The sequence below is a fragment of the Lactuca saligna genome, chromosome 5 (genome assembly GCF_052625555.1).
Source record: "Lactuca saligna cultivar CGN05327 chromosome 5, ASM5262555v1, whole genome shotgun sequence".
NCBI classification, from domain to species: domain Eukaryota; kingdom Viridiplantae; phylum Streptophyta; class Magnoliopsida; order Asterales; family Asteraceae; genus Lactuca; species Lactuca saligna.
This window is the reverse complement of record NC_136421.1, coordinates 143,271,717-143,282,613: the sequence shown is the minus strand read 5'-3', so window position 1 is coordinate 143,282,613 and position 10,897 is coordinate 143,271,717. Positions and strand designations below refer to the sequence as shown.

The window sequence follows — 10,897 nt, the reverse complement described above, 5'->3', positions numbered from 1 at the left end:
AATTTTAACCAGTAAAATTGTATATAAAATAAATTCAACTTTATGATTTTTGGAATACTTTAAATGTACCACAAAATTTTTTATGCATGAAATATTTGTGATACAAAATGTTTTAAAATGCTAGAATAATAAAACATTGATAAAAAAAACTCTCATTTACAAAACTTCAAATCCATGCAATCCACTTAAAAATCACTTGGTATTTTTGTGCAATTCATATGGATTTTAGGGTCACCTTATTCATTTGAGCTGTCAAAAACAGTCTTAGTGTTTTTGTATTTCCTTATGGGATAAATGTGTCACCTAACCATTTGAGAAATATAACTCGCATGTTTTCTAAATAGATGATTTGATCAATTTCTTATGTGATAAAGGTCACCTAAGCATACAAGTTTTGAGGCATAAATGGGATGAACATGCCATCTAAAAACAAAGTAATGTTTTTGGATCCCATAAATCTAAGAATTAGATAAGAGTTGTAATTTGTTATCGTAACCTACCGATCAACAAAATCACTTGAGTTGTGGGTCACCTCCTCAAATTTTTTTGGGTGATGTAGATCTTAACTTTTCAAAATTTAATTTGAAGAGTAATTAATTTTGAAAATAATTTATATCATATATATGAAAATGAGTCTTATTATTTTGTAGATGACCACCCCAACTGTAATAACCTCATCACTCACCATCCGATCCATCCTCAAAAAAGAAAAACTAAGTGGAACCAACTTTATTAATTTGTTTAGACAACTTAGAATTTTCCTCATGCTTGATAACAAGGACTATGTCCTTGACTAACCTATCTCAGAAGAGCTCCCAACTAATGCTACCAAAGCATCGAAATATGCTCGGTTGAAACATGTTAATGATTCGACCGAAGTGGCTTGCATCATGCTTGAAACTATGACTCCTGAACTTCATAAAACTTTTGAGTTCCATGAAGCATTTGAAATGATTGAACAACTAAGACTCATGTTTCAAGTTCAGGCTAAGCAAGAGAGGATTGAGACCTTGAATACTTTCATTAGTTGCAAGATGGCTGGGGGATCTTCTTTGAGTGCACATGTACTCAAAACGAAAGCTTTTATTGAGAAACTTGCCCGCCTCGGATTCCTATTTGGGGATGAGCTAGCGACCGATGTGATCCTAGCCTCATTGCCTAAGTCATTCAACCAATTTGTGATGAACTTCACAATGAATGACTGTGAGAGGAGCATCAATGAGCTTCATAACATGCTCAAAAATGTTGAGGCAAACATCAAGAAATCTAGGAACAATCAAGTGTTGATGATCTGTAAGGGTCTAATCTCCAAGAAGAAAACCGGTTATAATATCGGTAAGGAGAAAGGCAAAGCTGCCAAGAAAGGCAAGGGAAAAGGGAAAAGGTAAAGGGAAGCATCCTACTAACCCAACTCCTAAACCCAAGCTTGCTGCTGACTCTGATTGCTTTCACTGCAATGAAAAGGGACACTGGAAGCGCAACTGTCCTAAATACCTATAGGAACTTAAGAATATCAAGGCCAACCAATTTGGCACCTCAGGTATATATGTGACTGAATTACATGCACTCTGTAATAATTCTTGGGTATTCGATACCAGAAGTGGTACTAGCATCCACAATGATTTGCAGGGACTAAAGAATGTTAGAGAACTAAGAGATGGTGATTTGGAACTTCATGTTGGCAATGACACTCGAGTAGCTATCGAATCCATAGGGCAATATCATCTTCTTCTTCCAAATGACCTTAATATTATTTTGAACAATTGTTGTTATGTACCTAGTATAACTAGGAATATTATCTCTACTTCTTGCTTGTATGAACAAGGTTTTCGTTATAAGTTTGACTTTGATTCTGAAAACATTTATGTGTTTAAAGATAATGTGTTCTATTTTGAGACTAGTATGAAATCGATTTAAATGGTTCATACACAAAGGATAATTCAATTTTCAAATTAAATAAGAAGAAAAATTTAGACTCAAATAAAACTTATTTATGGCATTGTCGACTTGGGCACATAAGTAAAACTCGCATTGGTAAGCTCCAAAAGGATGGGATCTTAGAGTCGATAGGCTCAGAGTCTTTTGATGTATGTGAATCATGTCTATGTGGCAAGATGACAAAAGATCCTTTTATCGGTGTTGGTGAAAGACCTTCAGACCTATTAGGACTCATACATACTGATGTATGTGGACCTTTTAGAACAATAACCAGAAGCGGTGAAAGATACTTCATTACATTTACTGATGATTACAGTCGATTTGGATATGTGTATCTCATGAAACACAAATATGAAGCATTCAATGTATTCAAGGTTTTCCAAAATGAAGTACATAATCAACTTGGTAAAAAGATTAAAACCATACAATCAGATCGTGGTGGTGAAAATAGGAGTTATGAGTTTGATGAACATCTGAAGAATTTTGGCATAGTGTTACAACTCACTCCACCGGGAATACCTCAGCATAATGGTGTCCCGGAAAGTAGAAATCATACTCTACTTGATATGGTGTGATCGATGATGATTCATACTTCCCTTCCTTATTTATTTTGGGGTTACGCCCTTGAAACCGAAGCTCGAATTGTAAACATAGTCCTACCTAAAAATGTTAGTAAGATTCCCTACGAGTTATGGCATAGAAAGGTTCCATCAATGTTTTACTTAAAGATATGGGCTTGTGTCATTGTGAAGCATATGTTAAAAGAGAAACTTCTGACAAGATTGACCTTAGATCTGAAAAGTGTATCTTTGTAGGATACCCCAAAGAAACCATGTGTTATTACTTCTTCCAAAAAGAAGAAAACAAGGTGTTCATAGCCCGTAAAGCAATGTTTCTTGAAACTGACTTTATCTCGCATAAAGTAAGTAGGAGCCCCATTGACCTCGAAGAAATTCAAGAGAAACAACCTTTAGTTGAGAATGATAATAAACAAAGCATTGTTGAACCTGAAATTATCGTTCAGATGCCGGAAATCACACCAACTGTACGATGCTCCAGTAGAACTCTTCAGGAACCTGACAGATTTTGATTTTTCATTCCCGAAGAGGAAGTCTTCTATATAGATTAATGTGAGTGCATCAATTACAAGGTTGCTACTGCAGACCCAGAGTCCGAAAAATGGATTGAAGCCATGAGAACTGCAATTCATTCCATGAATGACAATCAAGTATGGGACTTGGTTGACTTACCTCCTAACAACAGGGCTGTTGGAAGCAAGTGGATCTTCAAGAAGAAGATCGAAATGGGTGGAAGTACAAACTTTCAAAGCACGATTTGTCGCGAAAGGATATACTCAAATTCAAAGTGTTGACTATGAAGATACTTTCTCGCTAGTTGCTAAGATTAAATATATTAGGATTTTCATGGCCATAACAACATATTATGACTATGAGATATGGAAAATGCATGTCAAAACCGATTTACTTAATGGATATCTTGAGGAAGATGTTTATATGGAACAACCTGAAGGTTTTGTCAAACCAGATAACCTAAAGATGGTGTGTAAACTAAATAATTCCATTGATGGATTGAAACAAGCATCTAGGGTATGGTATCATTGTTTTGACGAAAACATAAATAGTTTGGTTTCTCAAAAAGTCCTGATGAACCATGTGTATACATCAAAGCAAGTGGGAGCCATATTGTTTTTTCTAATTTTATATGTTGATAACATACTACTGATCGGGAAAGATATCTCGACATTGAAGGAGACTAAGGCCTACCTTAGTAAGTCCTTTCAAATGAAAGATACATGGGATGCTGCATACATACTCGGTATTAGGATCTATAGAGATAGATCCCAAAGACTCATTGGTGTGAGTCAGAGTACATACATTGACAAAATATTAAAACGTTTTTCAATGGATAACTCAAAATGAGGAATTTTTCCCATACTGCTTGGTACCATTCTTTCTAAGGCTGACAACCCTAGTATTGAAGATGAGATCAAAAGAATGAAACACATATCGTATGCTTTAGCAGTAGGTTCAATTATGTATGCTATGACATGTACAAGGCCAACTGTATCTTATGCTATTATTATAACTAGTAGGTATCAAGCTAATCATGGAGAATAACATTGGGTTGTTGTTAAGAACATACTTAAGTACCTAAGAAGAACTAAAGATATGTTTCTGGTCTATGGAGGAGTTCAAGAAGAGCTTACTGTAAGATGTTACACTGATGCTAGTTTCAACACCGATCGAGATAACTCACGATCATAGTCGGGATACGTGTTCATACTTAATGGAGGAGCCATTTCGTGGAAGAGTTTAAAGCAAGAAGTGCTTGAACTTTCTACAACAGAATCAGAGTACATAGTTGTGTGTGAAGCGACTCAAGAAGTTGATTGGATTAAGAAATTCATCGGTGATCTGGATGCTGTTCCAAGCATCAAAAATGCCATTGAGATGCTTTGTGACAACACTTGTGCCATCGCTATCGCAAGAGACCCAATGGTTACCAACAAGACTAGATACATTCAACAAAAATTCAATTTCATTCGTCAGGAATTATAATTGGGAAATGTATGCATTGAAAAGATTCATACAAATGATAATCTAACTGATCCATTCACAAAGGCTCTACCTCAAAGCAAGTTTTAGAGTCATGCAGTTGGAATCGGTCTACGATTAGCTAGTGATTGGATTTAAATATGTACTTGACTAATATCTGGATATTTAGAACTATGTAGCAATGATATGTAATCTCCTCTGAATATGAGATATCTCTTTTGTGTTGAATATTATTGTTTTCTATTTTAGCATGTTATTTAATCCTTGAATAATGTAATTATTCAAAATTTGTCCATAGTCAGTCATTGTTGCGGGAGCAACTGTGAATTAAGACTAATATGAATCAGCTTGGTTGATTTCAAGAGGTGAAATAGCAAAGTGTTGCATCTAGATTCATATTTACTTGTTTTTAGAAAAACTATTGGAAATGACCCGCATCAAGATTCACTTCATGGATCGATATCATAAATGAATCTTGATCACATGTAAATATCTTTATGTCTTTCGACCTGAGATGCATATTGGAGAACTCAAGTATGGATATCGTTATACCTTGACATGGTTAAACATTGTTCGTAACTTATAAAAGCCTCTGTTGGGTAGAGCATGAACTATATGAGAGTATATATGTAGTCAAGATGAGATTTTCTCCTCTTATGTGTTAAGAGTTAGACATAAAAGGCATCTTTCTTATAAGTTGGATGGCAAAATGAGGATGATCATGTTCCATGTCTCATATTCAACATGATGTTTATAACAAATAGAATATTGATACACTTGCCCTATACTTCAATTGTAGCTAGTGAGCTCCTGAAACTGGATGTTGATTGATGGCACCCCTTCATGTGTTATTAGGGGCAGTAGCCCATTGCTAGACGTCAGTTATTGTCTATGTTAGTCTTTAATGAATCTTGTGCAATTGGGAGATTGTTGGAGCTATATGCTCAAGAATCATTATTGAGTGATGATGCTAACAACATATCATCCTATAGGGTCACACCTTAATCAAGTTGGTACTTATTGAATATTTATTATATATTTGATATTAATAAATAGATTCAACTCTTGTATTTAATTAGAGGATAATTATTGTTTTACGAAAATAATAATAAAAGAAACTAGAAACTAGCCATTATATGATATGGTATCATATAATAAGTCATGTACAAAGTTTTGGACCCTATGGTTAACCATGATTAAGTTTAATACTTACTCTACCATGGTTAATAAAGTTGGAGACAATTTTTGTCTCTTCAAAGTCATCATGGCCGAAATGGCCTAGTGTATGGGAGATTGCTTGTGTTTTCTTCCCAAGTTGGTGTCCATGATTTGTCCCCCTTTCAATTTATGCTTTTAAATACTTTAGAGCATTTTAATGGTTTGACTTTACTTTGCATCCATGTATAAAAGGGGACTTGTAACATCCTAAATTTCAAGACCAAAAATTTTGTTTTTAATTAAGTAACTTATAAAACAGTTTATTGAAAAGCATCATCGATTTATATCATTTCATAAACCATAGTCATGTGTCTTAAAACAATATCATAAAATAATAATAATGTCAGAGTACAATCCCAAGGATCTCATAAAGCAGAAATCATGTGTATGTGATGCGCTGCTACCGTGCCGACTCCTTCCCCTTCGAAGAAGAGGTACCTGAAAACAAAAATGAAAATTCTAAGCACAAAGCTTAGTGATTTCCCACATCATACCACATACTATACCGAACACATACTGCCAGGCAATTCTGAGGTGCCCGACCTATCCTGCCAGGCAATTCTGGGGCGCCGACCTACCCTCCGGTTTATCTCAACTGGCTACGGGGAATATTTCACCCCTACTACTACAACATAATAACATAGCATAAACGTACTGTCAGGCATATCTGGGGTGCCTGACCTACCCTTTGGTCCTTACGACCGTAACACGGGGACTATTCCCCCTACTATTTACTATCACATAACATCATATCATGCTAGCACATAATCATAACAGAGAACAACATGCCAAATAATTATCATGAAGACAATTGTCTATACTATAACTCTTACTAGTGTGCCAGCCTTGGTGCCATAGACCCACTTCTACTGGGAGGTAACTCACCTCAATGTCGTGTAGTAACTGAACTGTCCTCATCACTAGAACTGACTCCCCTCCAACTCCTACACATAACAACCTTCCTTAATCACAACTTCATACTCATAGCCCTTTCAAGGGTCAACTCAGGTCAAAGTCAAAGTCAAGGTCAACACCTTGGTCGAAGTCAACTCTAGGTCAAAGTCAACATTTGGTTGACTCAACTCGCCGAGTCGTATGAGTGACTCGCCAAGTCCCTCCATGTCCTAAACTAGTTGGTCGATTTCAGTTGGTCTTAATGCATCCAAAACATAGATATGACCTCCTAGGGTCCATATTACACGTAAAGTTACAAACTTGACATTCATGCATGGGGTATTTGGCTCAAATGGTCCTAAAAAGAGGTTTTTGTGATGCATGGGACTCCCATGACCATAAATTTGGCACCTTTATGCCATGGGAACCCTCAATGGTTCCAGATCGGAAATCATACCCCCCTAAAACCACAAAATCCCGAAAATGACTATACTAAAGCTTAGAAAAGGTAGGAACTTGCCCTAACTTCTGGATCTAAGAGATAAATGGTCAAGGTTGAAGACTTTTACCTTAAATAAGCTGGAAATGTGCCAAAACTTCTGGATCTACTTGCCTTCTCTTGATCTCCTAAGCCTTCTCCTTCTTCTTAAGCTTCAAACACAGACAAATGGAATAAAGAGCTCAAAGTCACTCAAAAATCGATTAGGGTTTCGTGAGGAGGGTCTAAGGGTGCTGGAGGCTGTAAAGGAAGCCAATTAAGGTGTTTAAATAGGGTGCAAACCCTTAAAATTAGGGTTTCCTTCATACAGGCCTCTAGTCGAGTCGGGGCATTAGACTCGGTGAGTAGATCCTTCCAGTCGAGTCCAAGTTACACCTTTACTCGACGAGTTGGGGCCTCCAACTTGCCGATTCCCAGAGTAAATGTGAAAAAATTCATATTGAAATTACATACCAGGAATCGGGCGCTACAAATCTCCCCCACTTATTTTAGACTTCGTCATCGAAGTCTAGTAATACGTTTGGAAAAAGCTCAGGGTAGTGCTCTCTCATATCGTCCTCCGACTCCTAAGTCCATTCTGAGCCCTTGTGGTGCTGCCATTGCACCTTCCCCAGCTCGAACCTCTTGTTCCTCAGATCCTTCGACTTCCTGTTGAGAATAGCTATTGGCCGCTCGATGTAGTTCAGGCTATCATCCACCTAAATATCCTCTAGGGGTACCATCGCTGAGTCGTCTACCAAGCACTTCCTTAGCTGTGAGACATGGAAAGTGCTGTGGATCTGGCGAAACTTGGTTGGAAAATCAAACCTATACGCCACCTTTCCCGCCCGAGCTACAACCCTGAAAGGCCCAATTTACGTGGGACCCAACTTGTCCTGCTTCCTGAATCGGATGACACCTTTCCAAGGTGACACCTTCAGGAGGACCATATCCCCGACCTGGAACTCCTGGTCCGAACAGTGCTTGTCGGTATAACTCTTTTTCTAACTCTGAGCAGTTTGAAGCCTGCTCCGGACCTGTTGGATCCTCTCTGTCGTCTTGAGTACCACTTCGTTACTCCCCATGACCCCTGCCCAACCTCACCCCAGCATATCGGGGTTCTACACTTCGTCCCGTATAGCATCTCGAAGGAAGGATGGTTGATACTCACGTGGTAGCTATTACTGTAGGAAAACTCTGCCAAGGGAAGGTAGGTATCCCAGCTACCACCGAAGTATAAGACGCATGCCTGGTCTGCTTGCTCTGACCATCTGTATGCGGTTGAAAAGTAGTGCTGAAGTGCAGACGAGTACACAACTCGTCGTGAAATTTATTCCTGAATCTTGAAGTGAACCGCACATCTCTGTCAGAAATCACGGAGACTGGCACTCCGTGTCATGCTACAACCTCTCGAATGTAGATTTCAGCTAGCTTCTCGACTGAGATGATCTCTTGGATCGGTATGAAATGGGCACTCTTGGTCAACCGATCCACGATTACCCATATGGAATCCACTCCTCGTGCGAGCCTGGGAAGCTTTGTGATGAAGTCCATAGTAATATCTTACAATTTCAATATAGGGATATCCAACGACTGTGTCTTGTCGTGAGGCCGCTGGTGCTCTGCCTTGACCTTCCTGCTGGTCAGACATCTCTCGACGTACTAGGCTATATTCCGCTTCATGCAGGGCCACCAGTAGTCAGGACGAATATCTATGTACATCTTCGTCGCCCCATGATGGATAGAAAACTTGGATTGGTGGGCCTCATCCATCAAAATCGGTCGTACTCCTCCTCGGTACGGAACCCAGACCCTCCTGTGCAGGGTAAACAGCCCACGGTGGTCATAGTCAAACGAGGCCACCTGGCCTATGATCCGCTCTCACTTCCGGCGCTCCTCCTTCATGCCATCAACTTGCGCCTCTCGGATCCGTTCCAAAAGTGGAGTCACCAGTATCATTCCCAAGAAAATATCTCTAATCGGGGCTGCCTTGCGACTAAGCGCATCGGCCACAACGTTGGCCTTCCTCGGATGGTAGAGGATCTCACAATCGTAATCCTTCACTACATCTAGCCACCACATCTGTGTAAATGGTATATCGGACCCCATAGAGGAAGTATCGCCGAATCTTTAGGGCGAAGAAAACCGCCCCCAACTCCATATCGTGCGTCGGGTAGTTCACCTCATGAGGCTTCAGCTGCCTCGAGGCGTAGGCGATAACATGCCCTCTTTGCATCAATACCGCACCCAACCCTGAGATGGACGCATCACAGTATACCACAAAATCCTTCATGCCCTATGGCAGGGCTAAGATCGGCGCCTCGCATAACCTCTGCCTCAGTGTCTCAAACATTGTCTACTGCTCATGTAATGACCCAAATTGTTTTTTTAAATAATACTAAGGTTATCAACGATTTATAATATATCATAAAATCGTACGTCATAAATACCAAAAAGTTATAATAAATGTGTCATAACAAAAGAACTGTAACAACATAACATATTATCTGAACTAAACTCCCAAGACAAAGCTGAAGCTGTGGTGTGTGCAATGCCATCATCCCGAGCTCTTCCCTTTGCTTGTGGAAGTACCTGAAACCAAAACTGAAACTATAAGCACAAAGCTTAGTGAGCTCCCCCAGATTACCACATACCATACAATAACATATAAACACATATTGGGCCTTGCCCACGGCATTAGACCGAAGTCCGAAAAATGCATCGGACCGAAGTCCGGAACTAACCAGGGCCTTGCCCTCTGCATCGGACCGAAGTCCGGAAACTGCATCGGACCGAAGTCCGGAACTGACTGGGACCTTGTCCCCTGCATCGGAACGAAGTCCGGAACTAACTGCATCGGATTGAAATCCAGAACTGACTGGGACCTTGTCCCCTACATCGGACCGAAGTCCGGATACTGTCTGAGCATAACATAGCATAACATAAACATATCAACTAGCGTAAACACATATACTGCATACTGCATCGAACCGAAGTCCGGAACACATAACACAAAGACATGCTTGAATCACAAAGACATCAAGCACACTGACTACTGTATCGGACCAAAGTCCGGGACTACTGCTAACTAGGTGGGCTGACATTGTAGCCGTAGACCCGTTCCTACTGGAAGGAAAACTCACCTCGTAGTGCTGGCTGTTGAGATGCTAACTCTAAAAGTGGATGACTGCTGCTCCGGAACTAACCGACTACAAATCCCCAAAAACACTAGATCCGTTACTTGTAAATGCCCTCAGGGTAAAATGACTATTTTACCCCTGGTCAAAGTAAACTCCCTGGTTAAAGTCAACTTCCAGTTGACCGGACTCACCGAGTCACAGCGCAGACTCGTCGAGTCCCTCCTTTAATAACTTTGACTTTAACTCACCGAGCCCCTTTCCCACTCACTGATTCACCTTGAACTCGTAACTCGAAGGAAAACGAGGACTCGCGACTCGAATCGTCGAGTCCGAAGAACAACTCGCCGAGTCCTATCGCAGATTCCATACAATCGAACTCTAATCCATTATAGGGCCTCTAACTTGTAGATCTGAGCCCTTGACACTATCTGAACACGTAAAGTTGCTGACTTTACATGTAACTACGAAGGAATGAAGCCATTTCACTCAAACACTACTTTTCTCGGGAAAAACTCATCCGACTCGCTGAGTTGTAGAAAAACTCGTCGAGTTTAAGGCAATCTTCATTGGACTCGCCGAGTTTCTCATCGAACTTGTCGAGTCCATGGCTATCTTCATATGACTCGCCGAGTCCATTCAGTCCCTTTTCCTAC

The 10,897-nt window shown here is 39.9% G+C and overlaps 1 protein-coding gene across 1 annotated transcript; it reads left to right on the top strand.

Annotated features, from left to right (window-relative positions):
* The first annotated feature begins 902 nt into the window (after positions 1-902).
* LOC145045791 (uncharacterized) lies at positions 903-1,388 on the top strand. The gene has a single exon (XM_078994107.1). It carries the CDS (start codon positions 903-905, stop codon positions 1,386-1,388), a length of 486 nt encoding a protein of 161 aa, XP_078850233.1.
* Positions 1,389-10,897: the final 9,509 nt, after the last annotated feature.

Excerpts from the sequence above, each read along its gene's own strand:
- LOC145045791 (XM_078994107.1), top strand. The coding sequence starts at position 903 with ATGACTCCTGAACTTCATAAAACTTTTGAGTTCCATGAAGCATTTGAA.